General features: G+C 40.6%; 1 protein-coding gene across 1 annotated transcript in view; it reads left to right on the top strand.

The window, feature by feature from the left end:
- LOC134535265 (fatty acid synthase-like) overlaps positions 1–18,861 on the top strand; it is a 171,669-nt gene extending 152,808 nt beyond the window's left edge. Inside the window, exons 12-14 of the mRNA XM_063374338.1 lie at positions 1,565–1,807; positions 15,021–15,278; positions 18,739–18,861. Coding sequence (XP_063230408.1) covers positions 1,565–1,807; positions 15,021–15,278; positions 18,739–18,861 — 624 coding nt within the window. The remainder of the gene's footprint in view (positions 1–1,564; positions 1,808–15,020; positions 15,279–18,738) is intronic.
- Positions 18,862–27,129: the final 8,268 nt, after the last annotated feature.

The raw sequence follows: 27,129 nt of genomic DNA, 5'->3' as shown, positions 1-27,129 counted from the left end.
AACAACAATACATATGCACAACGTGATTCATGTTATACAAAAATTTAAACAGCTTATGAAAATTACACGTAATGGTAATTAAATTGGCATGGTAAGATTTGGCCAATTCAAAACTGCCAAATGCAAATATTCTATAGAAATACCAAACCGTGCGAATTCCAGACACATTAATATACATCGTGGCTGCATCCATTTATTGCACACTAAATATATGAAATAATAAGTCTGTAAAAAATATGAAATGTATTAATAATGATTTACATTTACGATGCACGCATGTATTTAAAACTCTTACTTTAATTTTATCATACCGCGGCACGTACAAAGTTATAACAAAGTGCAGATACATCAAAACGTTATACGAGTCTGTATCGCTCGAAGGTATTCGATTACGAAAAGCATCACGTGATTGCTTTGACAAATTCAGGTGTCATTGGGATCTTTCAGTCATGAGCAAGCGTTTACACGCATCACGCACAAGAGAATCGTGACAGGCACAAGAAAACCTGCATGACATTAGTATGAACGAAGCAAAAAATGAAAAGAAACAGAAATAAGTAAAACGTACCGAAAATCTGGCGTCCGGGACACACACACTTCCTGCATGGCCTCGTGATCGTTCGACGACTTCAGTGCACAATAATTACATTAATTCTCCGATATACGTAATTTATGCAATTAAATTTAGATGATGGTTACCCAAATAAAATAAAAAATACAGCAAAAGCACATGAGGTAAATTTACGTAAACTTTACAGCAGCCATCGTGCAACACACACTTATGACGACCCATGGAAAACAAAAACAAACTGAAAACTTTAGGTTGAATTCGGCCATGCAAGGGTCGCAGAGTTTAACTACAAACGCATTACTCAAAAGTCAGGCCTGAAAGAAGGCGGAGGCCTCGCCGACACCCGCAGTCTCCACAGCGCATTCGCCAAGCATAAGAGGGGTGGTGCACAAATAAAGTGACGTCACAGCACTCGGGTGAGGGAGGAGAGGGAAAAGGAGGGGAGGCGGCCGGTGCACGAGAACAGATCTTCGTGGTGAGGACTTCTTCATTGTATGTGTTTCCAAATAACTCGACAAAAATGTATAAATGCACTAAAAAAATGTGAAAATTTACAAAATTTTGTTTGCAGTACAGTTTATGGCGCACACGGAGTCTTGCAGTTCTACTTTGAGCTAGCGATAGCCTCTGCAAGTAATACGAAGACTTCTAGGAACCAGGTCAGCTGTAGCCTCTAAAGGTCAAATGCGGAGTCTTGTAAAGACTGAGTCATGTTTAAATTTGCATGTCACTCTCGTTGTCTTATGGAGGATACACCAGCGGCAGCCTCTGCAAGTGATTTATGTTGTCTTGCAGAGGCAGCGTGGGCTTTAGTTTCTGAATGCCATGTGCAGAGTCTAGCAGAGGCTGCGCCAATTGCGGCTTCTGCATGTTACGTATAGAGTCTTTCAGTGACACATGCGATGTTTTGCAGTGTTACGTACGGTGTTACACAGAAGCTGTGCTAGCTGCTGCCTCTGCATATCACAACCGCTGTCTTGTGATGTCTTGCAGAAGCTGCGTCAGCTGCAACCGACCGGGCCGTACCTGCTGGGCGGCTACTCCATGGGCGTGATGGTGGCCGTCGAGATGGCCCTGCAGCTGGAGGAGGTGGACGGCGCTCGGGCCCACCTGGTGTCCCTGGACGGCCTGCCCTCCATGGAGAAGCTGGGGCGCCCGCACGTACTCGCGCGCATAGAGGCGCGCTACCTGCTCAGCGCCGCGCAGACCCGCTGTCCCGAAGTTGACGCCGTCTCGGTCAGTCCGAAGTCCCAGGAGAAGAGGATTACATTACTCTATTTATATCTCTTTAATCCAGAAATCTAAGTACCACATAAATGACGGATTATCGAACGTCTATAGAGTTTTAACGGTAAAAACAAATGTAAATTTTGGAAATGTAAAATGAAACCCCGTTAGAAAATCGGTAACACTGTTCTGAAACGAAAACTGACAACCATAAACTCTGATAGAATAAAACAACACCAGAAGAAATGTAACGTAACCTAACCGTCAAGGTCAACAGAAAAAATACATCTAGAAATTATTGAATTAGAGTGGATCATTTGGTTATGGAAAACAGATTGTACTGAACCATGTATTGCATTTTGCAGTGTGGATTTTGTTATGCTTTATTAATAATTGTGTTTGACTAACCACAAGTTACGCTAGTCCCTCTTGCGGTACTTTTGAGATTTAACCCAGATTCTGTTTCGCTCATGCCCCGAAAGAGCCCCCTCCCTTTCGGAGCGCGAGTGAACTCCAAAGCCCCTTAAGTTAGGCTATCACAAACTTTACTTATTTGTTTCTTTTGGTCGGCAGAGCGAGCCCTCCGCACGCCTCCTCCAGCCATTCAGAGGCCAGTTCCCCCTCTCCTTATGCCTCTGGGCCAATTAAAATAAAAAATTGGTTGTCTGTAAAGTCTGTTTACGGACGATAGTTTAACGTGACGTCATAACAAAACATTGATGAAATGATTGATCCGGAAGAAAAGGTTTTTGCAACCAAACCATTTAGGCATTAAAAATATTATATTCTTTGATGATGAATTTTTTTTTTAATTTTTCAATCTTTTGCATGATGAAAATCTACCTCTGCATACTTTTATGAATAAAATTGAATCATTTTTATTAAATTATCACTATTTTGAATGGATACAAAGGAGTGAAATGAAATGTGCAATTGAATTAATAAATTAACTTTAATTTGCATTCATTAATTAAAATATATTTATTACTTTTGAAATGTTGCGTGCGCCCTATTTATTTTTACAAGTACAAAAAAAATTTCACACCTGCCGGGTTAGGTACGCTAACTACACGCCCACGAGGCCATACTAAGGTAATGTAGTTTCAAATGATATATATATATATATGTAGTAGTATATGAATGGGGCTACTGGGACTGGCTTCTGGCTGTGGTGCTTGGTGCCGAGCCACATCTCTGATTCTGACGTCACGGCGGCCATCTTGGATGAGTGTAACAGGACACAGTGTAACAGGACATAACGTAACGGGACATAACGTAACGGGACAAGTAGATCACGTCGGCCATTTTGGATCCGCCATCTTGGATCCACCATCTTGGATGACGTCATTTTTTTCTGGAACTTTCCGCCATTTTGTTTTCCGTCATTTTGAATTATGACGTCACCGTTGCAATTTTCGTTACGCCCGCCATCTTTAACTTTTTTATTTATTATCTGATTTTAATGAAATTTTTTTTAAAATTTTTCAAAAAACGCAATTAATAAAATTGAAATAAAAAAAATTAAAAAAAACATTTACGACACGGAGCTCGGAGTCCTCGGTTCAAACCCGACGAGGTCAAAAAATTAAAAATGGAGACCGATCCTTCCCCCTGTGGTGGCTGCTGACAGACTGGCCCCCACCACTTTTTTTCAAAGCATATATATCGACAGTGAGCATGACGTCATGTCCGCCATCTTGTCTTCGATGTTGAAAACCATCATCATTGTATCGGCGGCGAGAGTGCGCTGACGCCATGTTAGTTTGATTCTTACCCGCTAGAGTGCAGTAATCATTTATTACTGTGACACCCGCCATCGTGAAATTTGGCCGCCATCTTGAAAATCCGTAATTTTAATGCTAGAGATTCGGGAAAAGTTACAAAATTCATTAAATAAATTTGTAATCTATATACTGATTGATTGGATCGACTAAGGTCCTTGGTTCGATCCCTTGTCGATACAAAACAACTTTAATTTAAAAAAAAACACAAAAGTGTTAGGTTTGAGAAAATAAAAACACCACAAGTTCTTTTAAAAAAACTTTTATTACATACATACTACACTACTACAAGTACAAAAAAAAATACACAGACAAATTACTAAAGTTTTGTGGATTTCTCGATTTCCGCGTCAACCACCCACGAATTAAAGCGAGGTGGAAAGCCCCACCACTTGACGTAGGACCGTCCATTTCTTCGTGTTATAATCTTCTCCACCAAGTACGTATCGGGATACAACGTAGGCTGAATCTCTTCGGCATAGAAGCCTCCATGGATAGGTTTGTGGTCCAAATCTTCGAGGTAGTAGGTCCTAGGCTCTGATTCACGAACATGTGTCACACGGAAAAGTTCGGGACTCCAGTTTGCAGTGAAACCTTTCTCGAAGATACCTTTCTGCTTGGAGATTCGCACAATATCACCGACGTCCGCTTTACGCTTTCGTGGATCTTTCTTCTTCGTGTTGGAAAACACTGTTTGAAGCAAGCGATTGTCCGTTACGTCCTTTGGCTTCATTTTCGTGGTAGAATGCACCGTGGAATTATACTCGCTTATTAGTTTCGGCAAGATGTCAAGCCACTTGTAATTTCCGTTAGCCGTGAACTGCCGCCACATCTTGGAACGCAAAGTTCTGTTAAACCTTTCGACAACGGAGGCTTTGACGTAACTAAATGTAGAGTAGTGTTTGATGCCATACTTCTTCATCAAAGCCTTGAAGGTAGCATTGTAGAATTCTTTCCCGAGGTCCGTTTGCAGGTGCGACGGTACACGTCCATCACGCAAAATATTGTTCATGGCCTTGGCTACGTCAGTTGCAGTCTTTGGTTTGACAGGTCTAGCCCAAGCGAACTTGCTATAAACATCGATGACTGTCAACATGTACTTGAAACCTTTATTCAATCGGGAATACGGTATCATCTCAACAAGGTCCGCCTGGAATAAATCGTCAGTTCCACGAACTATGACTTTGCGACGAAGGTATTTCCGTCTAGCAGGAGCATGAAGTTCGCGAGCGATACCGGTTCGACTCATTGTATGTAGCCGGCTTCCCTCAGTTCTTCAAGTATGGAGACTATTTCGTTGATGTTCGAATAGTTTCCTACGCTAAGCGAAGCATGTAGAATTCTAAGGCGATCAACTAATTCATTAGGGTCGTCCCAATATACATAGTCAAATATCTGACCACTTTCTAGCTTTTTTAAACCTTCGCCATGTATTGTTAGTTCACTGAAGAGATTAGCGAGAATGTCGATTTTTTCATGATCTACGTCTTTATATACACCACTATCTGGATCGTTATTGCGAAAATGTGCGTTGGTTAGCTCTAGCAGTTTTTTGTACTCTTGTAAGTCTTTGTGAGAATATCCTTTAGGCTCCCTGCGAAACAGCAATTCGTACAGACCCGGAGTCCCGCGCGTTTTGTACTCTGCTACGCGTACGATATTTCCTGGTAGAAAGTCTATTTCTTTAGCACCGAGGAACCACTTATTATATTTTCTGTACATTCCGTAGGTCGTGTCATTATTCCGGCTCGTAAACGATATCAGGTATGGTCGGACCATTGCAGTCACTTGATGTCCCTTTTTCGGTATTTTTTTCTTGTGCATGGTCTCTGTACTTGTTAAATCTTCTTCTTCTCGATCTGGTTCATACTTTCTCTTCTTTACAGTTGGCATTTCATCTTCAACTTCTGTCTTCACAATGATAGCTGGTTCTTCCATGTTTTTAAGTTCGTCGAGGCGACTAGTGATTGGTTTAAATATCTCCTCATTAGCCATCTCACGTGCAAGTCTGGTTCGTCTAGCAAGTAAATATTTTTCACGAACAGACTGTATAGCTCGATGAAGGTCACTGGCCAGGTCCGACATTGTACTGGCTGAAAACTTATTGCAAGACCTCCTTATATACTTTTTTATTCGTTCGCAGAAACTTCTTTCTTGTGTGTGGCAAAATCTGAATTTGTTGACAAGTGAGATAGTGATGCTTTCAGACTACTTTGAAAAGTTCTCAGATCGTCACGTCTTTGTGCATTCGATACTTCGATCATGTCGCGAATGCGAGAATCCGAGGCTTCTACACGCTGGTCGATGGCAACGAGATACTCTAGTAATTCCTTTTTCACACTGTCTACTTTTTGAGCCAGTAGCGAAATGTATTTGCGTATATCAGAGTCGGGGCATACAGTATGTCTGCTGCTACGACCGAATTTCGAAATGCTATGACTCATGTTTGACGATAAACTGATCGAAACCTCGTCTGTACCTGCCCTTATATAGAGGCCAGTCCTTTACGATGACTAGAAATCCGTGCTCGTGTTTCCAACACAAGGAACACATGTCGTTAAATTCCTGAAACGACATGTCGTTGTTTACGTGGTCGTCGTAGGCGTGACGTAAATTAAGTTCGTCCATGCGAAAAATCACTATAACATTCGCATTATCTCGTAGGAGATGTTTGGGTATTCTACTGTACGTCTGACACAGGTATACGCAGTCTACCTTGGCGTGCCTGCCCATGGAAAAGTACTCTTGTATTATGCCTTGTTTCTCGCACATTACATCGTCGAACACAAACACGGAACTAGGCTTTGCTTCGTCGGTAAACACCACATCGGTATTATCGCTAAACGGAAAATACTCCAGTCCTTCCACCGAGCGTAGAACAGTTGCTAGGCGCTGGTACTTTGGCTGTTGCAACGACTTGGAATACAAGTAAACGTTCTCGAACCGAAGACCGTTTGGCTCCTCCAGTAAACTCAGTAGAACGCACGTCTTGCCACAGTTTGACGGTCCCGCCATTATGCATCGTAGAGCAGAAGGCAACAGTAAGCCATTTCGTGATTCGCGACCGCTAGTTTCATCGTCTTGCGTAATGCGCACGGGCAAACAAACATCTTGCTTGACGACCTGCATTGTACTAAATAAATTGTATAAAATCAAACACATTTATACTTTCTGGTCAGTTGCGCGTAATGACTCGAACAGGTAAGAACAAAAAAAACAGCGGTGCAGGACTCGTGAACTCGCTGATAAACAATCTACCAATCGAGCTACACATTCCCGGCTACAGATTTTGCGGCCCCGGCACCAAACTAGCGAAAAGGTTAGCTCACGGTAACGTTGGCATTAATTCTCTCGACGAAAAGTGCAAGCAGCACGATATTGCGTATTCCCTCAGCAAGGATCTGGAATCCAGGCACCGGGCCGACGAGATATTGGCACAGGAAGCTGAAGATATTAGTAAATCGTCGCACGCGGGACTAGGAGAAAAAATCGCAGCCTACAGGCGTATCTAAAATCATGAAGGCAAAGACCAAATTAGGACTGGGTGCTCGTCGATCCAGCTCCATCAAGTCAAAGACTAACTCACGCAAGACCAAATGCAAGACTGGTGCAGGCGTGCAAAAAGCCAAGAAAAAATTACAGACTCTCGACAAGAAGATATAGGAGGATTTCTTACTTTGCTTTTGCCTGCATTGGGTGCTCTCGGCGGTCTCATCGGTGCAACGAGCGGTATAGTGCGGGCAGTCAACACTTCGAAGAATGAACGCAAGCAGTTAAAAGAAGCACAGTGACATAATGCAAGCATGGAAGCCATTGCCATGGGTAAAAAAAACGGCGCAGGACTGTACTTACGTCCTCACAAATCAGGCCGAGGCATGAAAAAGAAACGAAAATCCTAAGTTCTCTGCCGAAACGACCGCTCACCAACGTAGATTTAATAAAGTACGCACGCAAACTGAAAATACCAAATTTCCGCGGCGTGTTTATGCGAGACACTTTGCCCAGCAAACCAAAAACTAACGAACGCGCCATAATTGATTTAGACACGTCGTCGGGTCGCGGCCTTGCACTGGGTGGCTTACATAAAGTCTGGAAAAAAAGCTACTTACTCCGACAGTTTTGGAAATTTGAGACCTCCGCCTGAACTTAGGCGGTACCTGGGCCGGACCACTACACTGTTTTTACAATTACGAAACGGAACAGATGCCTAATCAAACAAACTGCGGACACTTGTGTCTTCGCTTTTTAACTAATAAATTTAGCTGACAAATAAAAATTGCTACTTAAAGGTTGTGCAGTGATGATAATTTATTAGTCATGTCGATAACACTTACCTTGACAGGTCACGCATCTGAGCTGCGGGCGGTTCATTTCCCGCCTCTGGATTTAGACGGAGAATGGTGTATCGGACTCGTAGATTTTCAAACGTATAATGCCATACCGAATATCGACGAAGAAAACTGCAAGATCTGCTTCCTGAAAAGCGATAGGACCGCTCATGAAATACAGTTACCTGTTGGATCTTACGAAATTGACGACATTGCAAATTACATCAGGGATATGTTACCACAGGATGTAGACTTTCAACTGCGTGGAAATCCAAACACTCAAAAAAGCATTCTAACATGCAGTGAAATTGTCGACTTTACGAAACCTGGGACCATAGGTTCGCTGTTAGGATTCGAATCAAAGGTGTATGATGCAGGAAGAACGTACAAATCTACGCGCGCAGTAAACATTTTGCCTGTGAATGTCATAAGAATAAACTGTAATTTGGCAAGTGGAACGTATCTCAACGGAAGACTAAGCAACATGCTGCACGAATTTTCGCCGATGGTCCCGCCAGGATATAAACTGGTAGAAGTACCGCAAAGTATCATTTACGTTCCAGTCGTCGTGAAGTGCGCACACGAAGTCGTCGTCCGAATCGTTGACCAGCGAGGACGATTGGTGAATTTTCAAGACGAAGAAATTACATTACGTCTGCACTTGAAGCGATGGGCATAAAGTTCGTAACACCGAACAGTTATAAAAAAATTGTATTGACGTGAATAAGAACAGTTCTCTACCAGACATCGGTGCATTAACACCTGACAACATAAAGTATCTTCTTAGTATTGGTCAAGTGCCGAATAAATATGGAAGACGAAATCCTCAACGAAGAAGATCCGGTCATTTTTGAAGACAGCATTACGAAAATGGAATTGCACGAGTACCAGCCTTTCCTGCTCGGACCGTACGTACTATTATCGGAAGTACGCATTGCAGTACAACACCAAGATATTTGTACTTTACCTTCGCAGTCATTTCTACGTATAAGAGGCACGCTTACAAAAGCGGATGGTACGCACCCGACAACGACATCAATATCCTGCAATGGTATTCTTCACCTAATCGAGCGCATTACATATGTACTCAATGGCATCGAGGTAGACCAGACGAGAGATGTAGGCATAACATCTGCTATGAAAAATTACCTTTCGCTCACGCCAAATGAACTGTCTGCTGCAAAGATGGCCGGTTGGGCTCTCGAGGATGAATATAAGCTTCCTGTTTATGCCGAAGGGAAGTTCGAAGTTTGTGTTCCTCTGTCCATGCTTCTCGGATTCGCTGAGGACTACAAGCATATAATCATTAATTCGAAACAAGAGCTCGTACTGCTTCTAGCCAACACGCACATTAATGCAATTGTCGCCGCTGCAGAAAACCCTCAAGATGTCTCGCTAACACTACAGTCTATCGAATGGATGCTGCCCCACATCCAAGTGAGCACCGTTGAACGAGTCAAGATGTTGAAGAACATAGAAAATGGCAAGAACTTCGATGTGCCATTCCGATCCTGGAGCCTGGAAACTTATCCTGGCTTGCCTCATAGTCAGCGTATCAATTGGATAGTAAAGTCCAGCTTCGCTACGGAAAAACCAAGATACATCATCGTTGGGCTTCAGACCGGAAGACAGCTCAATGCAGGAGTAAGTCGCTCCGTATTCGATAACTGTCAAATACGCAATGTAAAAATATTTTTAAACAGCGAAAGTTATCCGTACGTTGACATGAACATGGATTTTGAAAGTGGAAGATTTCTTCTCGCATATCAAATGTACGCCAAGTTTCAGCAAGCTTACTATGGGCGGAGACAGTCACCGATACTGAGTCCTGACAGTTTCAAGAACAAGGCTCCATTAATGGTGTTTGACGTTTCCAAACAGGATGATCGAATAAATTCAAACATCATCGACTGTAGGATCGAGATAACGACTAGCGGAAATATTCCACCAAACACCTATGCATTTTGTCTGATACTTCACGATCGGCTTGCATCGTACAATTGTAGAGACAAACTTGTGAAAATTCTGACTTAAATACCGTTTCGTTTGCGATAATAATTCAGTTACGATCGAGCATTGCTAGCGACGAGATGTACTGCAACCTTCAAGGTTTCCAGAGCTAAAACGGCTTTGTTCTCAAAGAAATTGCTGTTACCTCCGGAGACAAGACTCGAACCCGCAGCTTCCGACCTCCGTATCCGTGGAAACTACTAGACGAAAAAAGTAAACGGTCGAACGAATGGCTATGCAAATATTATCACGGACTAGAGTGGGACGAAGGAAAAATCCCATACCATCAAGTGAAAAACACACTTCAAGATTTACTAGTTCAAAACGAAATAATCTACGTTGCCGGACCTGAACAGAAGAAATGGCTACGAGATCTATGTGACGACGGAACAGTTGTAATTGTAGACCTACAGACCGACTATTGCTGTCCTTCCCTGCGCAAGCTTAGTGCAATATACGACGTGCAGCCACGTGACAAGTTTGAACGTGTCTGTGCCTGTACAAACTCGCAGTTAATGCAGAAATGGCACACACAGTGTTAGTAGGAGCCTGCATATATAAATGTCGTACATCCGTACGTGCCTTCAGTTGACGTTCGACCTGCAAGAAGATGTTTACGTTTCATCCTGCTAACGTGTACGTGAGCGCAAGACCTAGCTTCAGCAGTGTCGAGTACAGCTACTGGGATTCCGGGTATCTACGTACATATACAGAAACCTGTGATGGAGGTGCTCAGCATTGGCGGTTTGCGCACTTTCCTGTGTCCTACGAACCGACTCAGCAGCTGGTAGATTGTTGCGAACCTGGAAACTGTGCCGTCTATCACATGAGACCACACACAATCCTTCCTGCTAGCATCGCTGAGGTAGTCGCCTCGTCTGCATGTGCAACACCAAACATGGACATGTTGCAACCTGTTGCGACCTGTGATGCTTCTACGCAGATTTCCAAACGGCGTGCATCTCGTCGTCGCAGTTCAGGCAGTGAATCTGTCCCAACTAGCACTGAGCCTAAGCCCAGGCGTAGACGTGGTCACAGACGTCACCGACCATGTCTTGTCGGAGTTGACGACGTCGCAGAAGATGACCAGCTGGAAACCTGTGTTCCTGATCGCGTGACCGGCGAACCAGTTGGAACCGGAGTCAACGAACCAGTTGGAACTGGAGTCGACGAGGCGGTGCATGCAGCATTAAAGACTTTGCTTGCGAAAATGCTTAATTCCTTAACCTAATGGGTATTTGTGTAATTTTTATAAATAAATGTGTAAAACTTGAACTTGTGTTTGTTTTTTATTTCTACAATTTTTAGGTACCTAATAAAAATTAATTTTAATTACAGACATTATTTTGACTCATGAAGTATACCAGTAGACCGCGGGTATATAAGCGAAGTTCAGACGAGTGGACCCGCAGTTCACCTCTGGCCGCGGTGCAGTACGGACCTGCTCTCTCCATTAAGTTTCGTGAGATTTAGTTATGTCGACCGGGATAGACTGTTTACCGACAGCAGCAGGGACCTCGATGACAGCAACGATGATGGAGTCGGAGATCCCGATACCGGATGCAGAGGAGACCATGACAGCGGTGGAGATCCAGATACCGACTGCAGAGGAGACAACGATACGTGCTGTTCCATCATCAGCTGAAGTTTCACCATCTGCATTCCAGACTTCAATTCATGAAGATCGTGCATCGCATCAATGCAACTATTGTGACGCATCATTTACTAGAACTTCAAATGCGCGCAGACATGAAAGAAGCAGCTGTCAGAATAATGCTCAAAGAATACTGTTTCAGTGCAATAAGTGTAAAAAACTAATTTCACGCCTCGACAGCTTACATCGTCATTATATAAAATGCTCCGAGAAAGTTAAGTGCAAGTATAATGAACATGGTTATTGTTTTGACTCATGTGTTGTACCAGCTGATGAGAATATATAAGTGAGACCCTGGTGATATGAACTTCAGTTCGTCTCTGGCTGCGGTGATGACTGGATCGGATAGACATTTAAAGTCATGTAAAGGGCTTAGTCCGTACAATAAGAAGACTGTTTCAATCGAGAAATCCACAAAACTTTAGTAATTTGTCTGTGTATTTTTTTTGTACTTGTAGTAGTGTAGTATGTATGTAATAAAAGTTTTTTTAAAAGAACTTGCGGTGTTTTTTATTTTCTCAAACCTTACACTTTAGTGGTACTTTTTTAAAATATTAATGTTGTTTTGTATCGACAAGGGATCGAACCAAGGACCTTAGTCGATCCAATCAATCAGTATATAGATTACAAATTTATTTAATGAATTTTGAACTTTTTCGCGCAGCTCTAGCATAAAAATTACGAATTTCCAATATGGTGGTCTTGATGTCTGATAGGATGATGGTCATAGAGGATTTAGAGACTCTTTACGAATGTTGAAATTGGTATATTGAAATTATTATTTTTTATATAAAATTAAATGTTTTGCATCATTCAGGGATCGAACCAAGGACAGGAGCAGATCGAATCAATATATAAATTATTGAGTGATTTATTTAATAATTTTGGAACTTTTCCAGAATTTATAGCTAAATAATTACGGATTTTCAAGATGGCGGGTGTCACAGTAATAAATGATTACTGCACTCTATCGGATAAGAACTAAACAAACATGGCGTCAGCGCACTCTCGCCGACGATACATTGATGATGGCTTCCAGCATCAAAGACAAGATGGTGGACATGACGTCATACTACCTGATGGTATATGTGCATTGGTAAAAGTGGTGGGGGTCAGTCTGCCAGCAGCCACCTAGGGGGAAGGATCGGTAGCCATTTTTAATTTTTTTTTGCACTCGTCGGGTTTGAACCGAGGACTCCGAGCTCCGTGTCGTTAATGTAAATTTTTTATAAATATTTTATGAAAATTTTATTAATTCAATTTTTTATAAATTTTAAAAAAAATTTCATTAAAATCGGATAATAAATAAAAAAGTTAAAGATGGCGGCCGTGACGGAAATTGCAACGGTGACGTCATCATCCAATATGGCGGAAAAAACAAGGCTGGAATTTTCTAGAAAACAAAATGACATCATCCAAAATGGCGGATCCAAGATGGCGGATCCAAGATGGCTGCCGTGATCTACTTGTCCCGTTACGATGTGTCCCGTTACGCTGCATCCAAGATGGCCGCCGTGACGTCACAATCCAAGATGGCGGTCGGCACCACAGGCACCACAACCTGACTCCTGTCCCAGTAGCCCCATTCCTATACTACTATATATATATATATATATATATATATATATATATATATTTATAAAAACTTTGTTCATGGTAGGGGTATAATATTAACACCATTTTATAACGAATACACATCCCAAATTCACCAAACTTATTTATAATGTGTTACAATATTTTTTAAAACATTGTGCAAAAGATCCCGGGTGTAATTTGTATTATTATGTGTTACTGTAAAACACCATTGTTGGTTCAAAATGTATTTGAATTTTCAACATTACTTTTAAATAACCGTACCGATTGTGCTGAAAATCGGTGGACGATAGTTAAATTACATAATATTAATAATTCAAACGACGAAAATATGATTGAAAAGTCAAATCGATGGTTGTTCCAATCGAGTGGAAGAGAGATGCCACGCATGCGTACAATGAGCATGAAGAGAGATGCCACGCATGCGTACAATGAGCAAACAGAACACATCCGTAGTGGGACATCCGTAGTGGGGCACTTTTTCGTGCGTGCAGCCGGCGTTCATCGATATATTAGACGTTGTCACGTCAAATTGTTTTTCACTTCATGCAACCCTGTGGATTGATTGATTCATACTTCTGTCGTCAACTGGGTCGCATCTCTCCTGTGCTTATCGTCGCGACTCCTTTCTGAAGCAGTCTCGCGGCGACTAACTTAAGGGATGTGATCCCAGATTGTCCGAAAGTGATCCTTAGTTTTTATTTTTATTTTTTATTATCTAGTTTGTAAGTCGCATTAGTTCGTATTTCTAGGTAATCCTGTAGCATGTCTCGCACCGGGCTACCGCGAGCATGAGTGCAGCTTGAGAGGGAGTGATTTTTAGCATTACTCCCCCAGAATGGCAAGTGAGAAATTCTACGTCTTTTTGCTTAAAGGTGACTCTACTTAACTTTTGCACTGACTTCTCTATTCCTGTTGCTCGTCACTTAATTTCTTATCTTGACCACTGGACCTCCTTTTCTGCTTGGTTCCAGTGGGGTCCAAGAGATGTTGCAAAGGTTCAGGTTTTTCTCCGGCTCAGGCCTACCCCGGAATTGAACTAAATTTACACCTTTCCCTCTGGAATGGACATGAATTCTACGAGTCACTCCCACTTATAGTCACCGCCAGTGAACAGTAAACGATCAGAAACACTGGTTTGGCTAACAAATGTTTAACCTTTTAAGTACGCTGGTTAAATTATTTATGTTAGTTTTTGTGAAAACTTTATTATGTCAAAGGAAAATGTTCGATTTTATTTTACAGATAAAATTAATAACCTGTTTGTAATTGATAATTTCTTACGGCCGGGGCCCCTGAGTATTTTTGGGATTCTTGAAACCATAAAAACAAAATAACGAAATATATAATTAACAATAAAACTGCAATGTTTAAGCAAAACACTTTATTTTTTTATTTTTTTCCTTAAAATCCGATTCATATTTTACTTTCTATTTTATTTAATGTTTCTGCCTTCCGTACCTCTGAGTATACTATATTGTCTTACACCCACTTATAGCAGCTTCCAGGGCTTTTATAACAAAATTAATATAAAGGTTTCTTTAACTACACAAGGACAGTAAAAGTTTGTATCGTTTTACCGTTTGCGGGTGATGATGGAAAGTAACGTTTACGATTTAGGCAGCGGATTCTAGCGGCTGGTGCAGAATGTGTGTGATTAGCGTCTAGAAATTTTGGTATTTATACCCGAAAAACTACTATTTTATTCATCAGTATATTGATTACGCTCTGCATTATTTTAAAGCAATCTCATTTAAATTTCGTGTCCGAGTATAATTATATTTTCAACTTGAAGAAAATGAGAACACATGAGATTGCTCGTAACCGGAGGTGAGATGTCACACACGACTGCGCAGTTGGAGCGTGAGCTGGCGTCGCGAGACTCGTGGGGTCCGCGGCTGGACCGCTGCCTCGTGGCGCTGGCTGGTCGCCGCGTGTCCGCGGCGGAGCTGGAGGAGACGCGGCAGTCCCTGGAGGCGTTCCACTGGCGCGTGGAAGCGTGCGCCCGGCACGAGCGCCGCCGCGGCGCCGCCATCTGCGGCCACGTGCTGGTCGTGGTCGCGGAGGAAGGCCTCGTAAGGGCCGAAGACGACCCGGACTCGCGCTTCAGCGAGGCGAGTAGCCATGTTCCGACCACCGCCGCGTGTCATGGTCACAGTTCAGTGTTGGCACTACAGTTTTGGTCATTTAACATGTTTCATGAGTAACCTCTTAGCTCTTGGTATACGGCACTTATTTTATTTCTTTTCTCTCTTTTTTTTACTCTTTGAATACAATTGACGAAAATAAAAAGGAAAATGTTGCAATTATAAAAGCAAGCTTGTTTTTGAGTGCGTCTAATATTTTGGCTAATCCAAACATATTATAAACTGAAACAATTTACATATTAATATATATAAATAACCTAAGAAAACTTAAATTCATTTCTATAAATTTAGAAGTTATAAAAACGAAATATATTTTAAAACAAGGTAAATAATGACAATGTTTCAGAAAAAATCTATACATAATAAATAAAAAAAAATTATATTTAAAGAAAATAAAAATTCATGTTACTAAAGTATATAAAAGCATCCTCTTCATCTCTGATCTCTTTAGTGGGACTCATTCCGCGATTGCAACGTAAGTCAATAAACGGAAATGAGTAACAAGAATTTGGAAGAAGCACACGGTATTCAATTCTTACGTGAGGCCTATAGATGGCGCTTGTGCTGCAGTGTGACAGAGAGTATAAACATTTCCATGGCGTTTGAAAAAAAGAATGATAAAGGGAGGAATAGAAAGAAGAGGCAGTTTTTTATAGTTCGTTTCGCGCGTGGGTTGTCACGTGGCTTTTATAATACGTTATCAAAACGTTGTGAAATAATAATGTATAATTAAAATTCAATTAATTTTAAGTATTTTTCATTAAAAATGTTTTATGTTAATACATATATAGTTTGTGATACAATATATGAGTTGTTACATTTTAGTGCCTAGAAGTGAAAGAATATTTGCTCATTTTGCAGCAAAAATACATATTGTACTTTTTTAGTGATACTCCTACTGTGTGCAATTTTTGTACTCATGTCGTTGCTGATAACTTACATCATGAAAAACTCATTCCTCGGTTCGAACCCTGTGAGGAAAAAAAAGAGGGTTTCTTCCTCCACGGAAGCCGCAGACAGATTAACCTCTCACCATTAATAACAGAGTGTGTGTATATGTATAAATATATATATATATATATATATATATATAGGTTAGGTTTTCGTCCGCAGGAGGCCACCATCTTATTTTCGTCTGCTCAAGTACACTTCTACCATGTTAGCTTAATTTTTACCTGCTAGAGTGCAGTAATCATTTATTATGACTGTGGCACCCGCCATCTTGAAATTATGATGCCATCTTGTAAATTCATAATTAGTTAGCTATAAATTCGGAAAAAATTCCAAAATTCATTATATAAATATAAAATTAAATTAACTGATTGATTCTATTAGGTCCTTTCTTTGGTTTGATCCGTGGCTGATACAAATATATAAATTAAAATTTTTTTTAAATAAATTTGATGGAAAGTACAAAAATAAGCTTAAATTCTGTCAAATACCGGCCGCCAGTAAGCGAATGATAACATATTGATTACCATCTTGATAATTGAAATTAATAAACATATAAAATCAGGGGAAAATTCCAAAAAAATATCAAAAAATAATTTATTGAATGGATGGATTCCCGTCTTTGTTTCGGTATTTGATCAATGCAAAAAAATCATATTTTAGGCAATACCTACATACTTATTTAGTAAATATAGTTCACAATCCTAAAAGAGGTTTAAGTTACTCATATATCAGCCTCCAGTAAGACGACATGACCGCCATGTTGGAATATCTAATTATTTACCTAGAAATTCAGGAAAAATTTCGAAAATTATCAAAATTGTAAATTGAAATAATTATTTACTCGATGTATTTCCATCCTTGGTTCGATTCTCAGCAAGAAAAATAATGTAACATAATATTAAAACAAGTATTAACTTTTGTGAAGTTTATTAATCATATTCTCTACGCAAAACGACTCTATACAAAATATTTTTCCGACGAATTAAACATGTGGACGCACTGCCGAACACGAAAATCTGTTTTGTTTCGATGCATTAAATACATTCCCACCAGTTCATTTACAATGCTATACGTATAGACTAAGTGTCTTTGGACCACGAGACCAGGTTATGAACAATGTCTGACGTATATACCAGACATTTCCTATTTTTTGGACCTTCTTCTTCGACAGTTAATATAACATATTTCAAGAAGTCAAGATAAATTCTTCGAACTGTCAAACCTAAAGTATCAATAAAATCAATTACAAGGATTTAGACCAATTGAACATGTTTTACGCTTTTAAAGGACCAAGAATCCCTGAAAAAAGGTATTATCAAAACCAAAAGCTTTTGAACCAGTAAATACACTACAGATTTTACTAAGCACATTTAAAGAAACGATACACATATTAAACAAAAAAATAACACACATTTTACACACCGGACACACAATTGACACACAGTACACGCAAAATATATGCAATGTATATCAATACATGCAATGCAGGCGCGTAGGAACCGTGGGGGGGGGGGGGGGGGGGGGGGAGGGGGCGACCCAGGCGACTGCCCGGCCATAACATTTCATGGCCGGGAAAAGTGGTGGTTTTGCCCGGCCATTGCATCAGGTGAACAAGAGGCATTGTCTTCATTGCAATGCTAAGTGGTTTTGTGGGATTTTCTTGTCTGTGCGTTACTTTATTCTTAAAATAAAATGAGACTTTTCGATAAGTGTACAGGCACAATAAATACGGCACGGCAACTGTTCTTGTTTTCTTCTAAATATTCACGTTTCACAGTGCTGATAGCGGAAATATTATTGTGGGATATAAGACCAGTAAATGTTTCCGCTCGTTGAATTTTTATTTACGAAAGATGCTTAAAAAGCACCATTCGGCTCCTTAGAATACAATATTTTTTTCTACCGTGGGAGAGCCCCCGGACACCCCTTTTGTTAAATCCACCACTTATAATGATACTCTCCTTTGCCCCCCCCCCCCCTTATAATATTTGCTTCCTACGCGCCTGATGCAATGCACACTAAATGGTTACACAGTGCACACAATGAGCTTGCAATGGATACACAAACACACACACACACAACACGTATATGACAAAAAAGAAAGCACAATTGGATCCACAATCAACGAAAAGGAAGCATAATTGGAAGCACAATCAACAAAAAGGAAGCACAATCAAAAAATAATGGTGTAACTTTCTAGAACAAAAGATGGTGTATATGACATTGTTAATGATAGCGGCTGGGTCAAGGTCATCGAATATGCCGGTCGTGATGTCACAAATTAAGATGAAAGACACCCGGCTCTATTCTGCACTTCGACTCCAGGGCTCGGACCGAACAATACTTACGATTCGCCGCAAGTATAACAGAACGTAAATAGCAGATCCTGGCACAAGGCTTGAGGAACAATACTCGTGCAGCTCAACAAGAACAGTCTGAAGATAATGACACAAGTCTTGTTCGTTGTTTGCAGGTGTCGACTGGTCGCGTGGACGTCGTTCGCGTGGAAGGCGGCCACGTCAGCTTCATCTGCGGTGAGGCCCGCTGCTCTGTGGTGGCCGGCCACATCAACAGTTGGTTGGCCGCCCTGGAGTAGCGCCAACAAAATGGCCGCCTTGCATCAACGTCAACAAAATGGCCTTGAGAGACGTCAACAAGATGGCTTCATCGAGAGATGTCAACAAAATGACTCCCTTGAGAGATGTCAACAATATGGCTTTCTTGATAGGCGTCAATAAATGGTCCTTGTAGTAATGTTGACAAGATCGGCCGTCCAAAACACAGTTGAAACATTGAAGGCGTTTCAGAAAACAGAAATTTCAGAAATATTTTTACAGACTAGGCATGTAGTTTCTTACATTATATTAAAAATTAACGCTGACTGTTATAATTCTAATGCTTTGTTTAATTAATAATTTGTAAACAATGTTTACTTTTTTGTGTATCACTACATTAAAAAATAATTATTATCATTTATTGAATAAGTTCTAATCTTTTAAAAGAATTAAATATAAACAAACATTTCATCATTTTGATATTATAGGCGGATCGCTGCCAATGTTTGCAACATACATAGAAAACCAATCAGCCTACCTACCTCATACACACTATATATATATCTAGGAAAAACAGGCAACGCTACGCTGTGGTTCAGTCTGAAAATAATGAATTGGAAAAGAAAATAAAGTTGTCTAGCGAACATAGATTCACCGAGAAAACACCAAATTTAATTTAATACCCGGCTTTGCGTTGCTGTGACTACGCTGTTGAATGAAAGGAAAGGAAGGAAAAAATTACATAAAATAATATTTTCATTTTAAAACTAGCGGATGAACTACATATTTATTTTGTCTGCTTTCTGCATAAACATAAATATCAGACTGTTTAACGACTCTTCAGCATCCGACATGTAATTGCCTACCAGAGAAGCATTTTTTTCTAAATTCAAACCGCACACTAGCAAAGATTACCCTGCGCTTTATTGATAGTCATAGCGAACGCAAGGCGTATTGAAAATTGAAGCCGTTTGAACTCGAACGCTATGTTGGTCGGAATGAGTGGTTAACGTGGAATTAGGACGTCTTCACCTTTATGAGGTTGAAACAAAATTGTTGTTTTAATTATAATATTCATCTTTTATTCTTAAACCACTTATCAAGTGTCATAGCATATCTTTGACTAATTGATGTTTCAGAGTAATATAATTGGCACTACAATTTTCAAAATCAGAATTTTGGGTGGCAAACAGTTGGGAAATTCACTACTTCACTTAGGTTTACGGTGGGAAATTCACTACTTCACTTAATTTTACGGAGTCAATGGATTTGTATGTCACTGTTTCGGCTGCAATTATGTTTGGAATGAGGTTCATATATATATATATATATATATATATATATATATGAACCTCATGGATGATTAAGCCTACATATGGAAATTTATAGCTGCTGGTATTTTTACGGACTAAAACGGGAAATTTTCCCTCGAAACGAGAATTTTTCACTCAAAAACGGGAAATTTTTCCACAAAAATTCCCGTTTTGAGGAAAAAATTCCCGTTTCGAGGTAAAATTTTGTGTTTTAGTCCTTGAAGTACCAGCAGCTAGAAATGTCCATATGTAGGCTTAAGCATCCATGTCTACAGCCTCCGATAAGCCTCTGACGTCATCATGGATAATGACGTCACCGTTGCAGTTTCCGTTACGCCCGCCATCTTTAAATTTATTATCCGATTTTAATGAAAAAATATTAAAATTTATAAAAAAATCCAATTAATAAAATTTTAATACGAAATATTTGAAAAACAAACATTCACGGCACGGATCACGAAGTCCTCGGTTCGAACCCGGTGAGTCCAAAAAAAATTAAAAAAAAACAACAGATCTTACCTCACTGTGGCTGCAGGCAGACTGACCCCCACCACTTTTTACCATGCATATATATCATCAGGTAGTATGAAGTCATATCCGCCATCTTGAAATTTGGACACAATCTTGGAAATATTTATTTATAATTCGATTTTAATGAAAAAAATCCAAAATTCATCAAAAAATTAACTTATTACAATAATTCTGATGGAAGAGATCGATTTACGTCTTTGGCTCGAAACCGCTAAGAGCAAAAAAAAAAAACATCAGATCCTTCCTCCACAGAAGCCACCTACAGACTGACCTACCACCAATACCAAGGTATAAATCGACACCTGGTATGACGTCAAGTCCGCCATCTTGTCTTCGTTTGCTGCAGACCACCATCTGGTTTTCGTCCACTAGAGTGTGCCTGCTACATGTTAGTATAATTTTCTGTTCACCATTCCTTTAAACTCGACTGTTGGCATTGAACTTTGACATTGACCTTGAACTATGGCATTGACCTTGAAATTTGACCTTGACCTTGAAATTTGACATTGGCCTTGATCTTTGACTTTGACCTTGACGTCCATCATGGATCCATCATTTTATGTTCAGTACATGCTACCAGGAGTTCCCACCTGCTAGTGGTCATTGCCACCATCTTGTTTTCGTCTGCTGGAGGACACCATCTTGTGTGTACTCGTCTTACCATCATGCTGGTTTTATTCTTACCTGCTACAGTGCAGTAATCATTAATTATTACTGAGGTGCCCGCCATCTTGAAATTTTGTCGCCATCTTGAAATCATGTATTTATTTAGCTAAAGAATTGGGAAAAATTCCAAAAGTCACAGAAAAAATCACTTATTAACTTACATTTTGAACCGATGGATTCCTGTCCTCGGTTCGATAATAGACCAGTGGCAGGTATAACTAAATATTAAACATACTTTATATTTTGTTTTACATTACATTTCGCGTAGTTCATTAATCATTTACTCTACGAAAAACCACTCAAGAAAATGTACATGACCAAAGAATTAAATACATTGCCGATTAGCCTAACATAAAAGTATAATTTTTCGTTAATCTGAATAACCTATAAGCCGATCATGTACAAAGCCATCCATACATATAGACCAAGTGTCTCCGGACCATGGGAACGAGTCATGTCAATATCAGACGTTTAGGCTTGTCATTTCAGGACCGCATGACCTTCTTCGCCCTTAGATAATTATATTCAATTAGTCTATCGTGTCATTTATTTATACTTAATAAAGGACCAAGCTGCCTTAAAAAAAATTTTAGTAACATCAAGAGGTTTTGAACTGGTAAATATTCAGTCACTACATTTTGTACTACGCGCAATCAACGAAAAAGCAGCATATTTGACATTGGCTCCAATATTCATGGGCTCCAATATTCATTGGCTCCAATATTCATGGACTCCAATATTTATTAACTATAATTAATACAAATGCTCCTACAGGCTCCATCAGTCTTTTAGCTCAAACAGTCTTTTGGATCCAATAGTTATTGGCTCTAATAGTCATTGGCTACAATATTCATTGGTTCCAATATCCATTGACTCCAATATTCATTGGGTAAAATATTCATTGTCTCCAACAGTCATTGTTTCCATCAGTCTAGTGACTTGATCAGTCATTGGCTCCTACAGTCATTGGCTCCAACTGTCTTTTGTCTCATCAGCTCCAAATATATTTGGTTAGAATTCTACGAGTCTAAGAGACTATGAGACCCCAAGGCTACGAGACTAAAAGGATATAGCTGGTTACGAGTTTTACAGGGCTACGAGACAGCATGGCTAAAAGACCGTGTGGCTACTGTGGTGATATTGGGTTTAACCTCTTAGCAACCTCTTAGCAACCTCTTTGCATGAACATTGTTTAACCTTCAATATTACCTCTTATTCAAATCTATGTATTAATTCATGTAACAATCTAAGTCATGTTTTGTGCTTAATAAAGCCTTAGTTTCTGATGATAAGGTTTATTATGTCAATTTATTAAGCACATTTTACCAAGAAACATTTAATACAAACAATGGACAAGTATTTCAAGCCCGAGAGATTTGAAGCAGATCACACAACTGGGAAAAGCTCCTCACAATGGAATCACTGGAAGAAAACATTCGAAGTCTTCACAGCTTCAATCAAGGCTTCTGAATCTGATAAGCTGTTACTACTCTACAATCACGTGAGTCACAGTATATACGAACTTATTAGCGAATGTACTTCTTATGCATCTGCAATCGAAAAGCTAGATTCACTCTTTATTAAACCTAAGAATGAAATATTTTCAAGGCATAAACTAATAAGCCGACACCAGCAACCTGATGAAAGTGTAAATCAATTCTTACAATCTTTGCGTCTCCTTAGCTCTGACTGCGAGTTCAAAGATGTTAAAGCAGCAGCTTATAGGGATGAATACATTAGAGATGCATTTATAAAAGGTCTCTCATCGAACAGTATCCGACAACGTTTGTTAGAAAACGCAACTCTTAGCCTGGATGAAGCATTTGCAAAAGCACGATCATTAGAATCAGCTCATATAATTTCTGAATCCTATATTCCTAGCCAGACACCTTTAGCCTCAACTGAGCCGGTTCAGCAACCAAATTCTCCTGTAACCGCAGCCAGCAGTAGTCAGAAATGTTTCTTCTGTGGGTTCCCTCGTCATCCTCGTTCTTCCTGTCCAGCGCGAGAAGCTACATGCAAACTCTGTGGTAAGAAAGGCCATTATGCAAAAGTCTGTAGGTCAATTAAGCCCAAAGATCGTACTGCCGCCTTACCTGACTCTCCTCAAGACACAGATGACTTCTCAACTATTGCTTGCCTTCCTGCTAAGTCTCTGGTTTTCCCTACTAACCAATCTAATCGTAATCGTAAGACCAAACCAACATCTTCCAAAACATCAGCTGCTTCTCCAACTAGCCTTTCCAAAACCATTGTCAAACTGAAAGTAAATGGTTTTCCAGCTGAAGGGCTAATAGACACGGGGAGTTCGGAGAGTTACATAAATGATGGTTTTGTCTCCAAACGTAAATTAAAACAATATCCTACGTCATCTGAAGTAGCTATGGCATCGTCCTCTTTGGCCATGCCTATAAAAGCTTATTGTTCCGTAGATTTACAAATCTCGGACAATATATACAGAAAAACAAAGCTTAACGTTCTAAACAACTGTTGCGCAGATGTTATATTAGGGCACGATATCTTTAAGCAGCATTCCACTCTGTCGATAGTTTTTGGTGGTAATAAACCTGAACTGCAAATCAGTAGCTTAGCATGTGCCAAAGTCGGTCCGGCCACCCTCTTCGAACACTTAACACCAAATTGTAGACCTATCGCGATCAAGTCCAGACGACACTCAAACGAAGACGAAAAATACATTCAATCCCACATAGAAAAACTTCTCTCTGACGGTGTCATTGAAGAAAGCAACTCACCCTGGAGGGCGCAGGTACTAGTCGTGAGTGGAACACATCGAAAACGTATGGTCGTCGACTATTCTCAGACTATAAACCGATACACGATGTTAGACGCTTACCCAATCCCTTCCATAGAGAAAATAGTTTCCGATGTAGCTAAATATAATATCCACAGCACAATAGATCTCAAGAGCGTATATTATCAAATACCAATAAGGGTTGAAGACAGGCCGTACACCGCCTTCGAGGCAGCAGGAAAACTCTGGCAATTCAAACGTATACCAATGGGCGTCACCAATGGAGTGTCTGCGTTCCAGAGGAAGATGGACGAGATCAAGACCAAAGAAAGACTACAAGGAGTTGGCATCTACTTGGACGATGTGACGGTGAGCGGAAAAGACCAATCTGAACACGACTCCAATCTACGAAAATTTTTAGACGTCTGCAAGAAATATAATTTAACCATTAATCAAGAAAAATCCCATTTCAATTTGAAGTCTCTTAAGCTCCTCGGTTATCTCATCGAAAACAATATACTCAAACCAGATCCCGACAGACTTAAGCCACTGATTGATTTCCCTATCCCTAGAAACAAAACATCCTTGCAACGAGCACTAGGGATGTTCGCTTATTATTCTAAATGGATTCCAAAATTTTCAGATAAAATACGTAGATTAGTGAACTGTAAAGTATTTCCTATGGCCCCTGAACTAATCCAAGACTTCAACAATTTACGGAACTGCATAGTTAAATCCTTCGTCGTTAACGTAGAGGAAGACATCCCATTCTGCGTCGAAACAGATGCCTCTGACGTCGCCATCGCCGCCACTCTGACTCAAAACAAGAGACCAGTAGCCTTCTTCTCGAGAACCCTCACTAAGAGCGAACAACACCATTCAGCTGACGAGAATGAAGCTTATGCGATCATTGAAGCCCTTCGGAAGTGGAGGCATTACTTGATAGGAAGAAAGTTTCAACTTATAACCGACCAGAAGTCTATTTCTTACATGTTTAACATTCGGAATCCTGGGAAAATCAAGAACGAAAAATTTACAATATGGCGGTTAGAACTTGCTCCTTACAACTATGACATCATCTACAGACCGGGGAAGGAGAACGTGGCGGCTGACGCTCTCTCTAGGACTTGCGGCTCGCTCCATACCTTCGACAGACTTGTCCACTACCACAAGGCTTTGTGTCACCCAGGGATCACCCGGATGGCTCACTGGGTGAAGAATCAGAACCTTCCCTACTCCATCGACGAGATACGCCGAGTCACGTCTTCCTGCAGAACATGCTCCGAAATCAAACCTCGCTTTCACAACAAGCGGAGCACCCTCATCAAGGCCACCGCACCCTTCGAACGGCTCAGCGTTGATTTTAAGGGACCATTACCATCCAACACTCCTCGGAAATATCTGTTAACGGTAGTCGACGAGTACTCCAGGTTCCCTTTTGCCATCCCTTGCAACGACCTATCCTCCACAACCGTCATTCAAGCACTAAATCAGATCTTTACACTCTTCGGATATCCTTCATACATTCACACAGACAGAGGCACATCCTTTATATCCAGAGAACTTCAATCATTCCTACATTCCAATGAAGTTGCTACTAGTCGTACTACACCATACAATCCGTGTGGAAATGGCCAAGTAGAACGTTACAATGGGATAATATGGAGAACTGTATCGCTGGCGCTGAAAACGAAGGGACTCGTGATAACGCAGTGGGAGAAGGTGTTACCTGAAGCGTTGCACTCCATCCGCACACTGCTCTGTACTGCTACTAACGCTACACCCCACGAACGTATGTTCTACCATAAGAGAAGGGCCAGTTCTGGAGTTACTCTTCCTTCGTGGCTTACTACACCAGGGAAAATTCTAATGAAGAATCACGTCCGTCAGAGTAAATATGACCCCCTGGTGCAAGAAGTAACTCTGCTTGAGGCGAACCCTGACTATGCTCTGGTTCAACTTCCAGATGGTAAGGAGACAACAGTCAACCTCAGGCATCTCGCTCCTGCAGGGGATATTGTCAACAATGAATCTAACTTAGAAGACGTGAATTTTCCAAACCTCGCTGATGATCCTAATCAACACACTGAAGCATCTGAAGACACCCAGCTGAACCTCACTCCAGAAGATTCACCTGCGAAGAACATGAATGATCAAGACCTACCTCAAGTGAACCCAATTCGGACTCCACCCAGATCTCCTCCCAGACCTCAACCTCCACTCCGGAGATCTTCCCGCACCACAAGACCTTCTGAATATCTCAAGGACTATGTCCTTAAATGAAGAGGGGGCGAATGTGGTGATATTGGTTTTAACCTCTTAGCAACCTCTTAGCAACCTCTTTGCATGAACATTGTTTAACCTTCAATATTACCTCTTATTCAAATCTATGTATTAATTCATGTAACAATCTAAGTCATGTTTTGTGCTTAATAAAGCCTTAGTTTCTGATGATAAGGTTTATTATGTCTTTGAAGCTACAAGAATGCAAGACTATTCGGCTCCAACTGCTCCAGCATTATGTTATTAGATTACATGACTACTTGTTTACGTAGCTACAAGTCTATGAGGCTACTTGGATACCAAGCTACAATTCTATGAGGTCCCAAGACATCATGACTACGTGACTACGAGCCATGAGGTTATGTGACTACGGGACTACTAATATTCAAGTTTACGAGACTGCAAAGCTACAGAGCTACGAAGCATCTAGAACACTAGTTTACGTGACTGCGAGGATACAGGACTACAAGTCTGCATGAGTACTTGACTACGAAGCTACTCGTCTACAAGGCTCCAATTGCCGCATCTGTCATCGTCAGAATTTTCTCTTTGGCAACAACTACTCCAGCATCAATTTGTTATAAGATTAAATAACTACTTGTTTACGTAGCTATAACATTACGTGGCTACTTGGATACGTAGCTACAATTCTACGAGGTCCCAAGATATCATGAGTACGCGACTACGAACCATCAGGTGACGAGACTATGTGACTACGAATCTTAAAGTTTACGAGACTGCGAGGCAACAGAGCTACGGAGCTT

Source organism: Bacillus rossius, chromosome 8, assembly GCF_032445375.1.
Source record: "Bacillus rossius redtenbacheri isolate Brsri chromosome 8, Brsri_v3, whole genome shotgun sequence".
In the NCBI taxonomy this organism is placed as follows: Eukaryota; Metazoa; Arthropoda; class Insecta; order Phasmatodea; family Bacillidae; genus Bacillus; species Bacillus rossius.
This window is presented reverse-complemented; position numbering and strand designations above follow the sequence as displayed.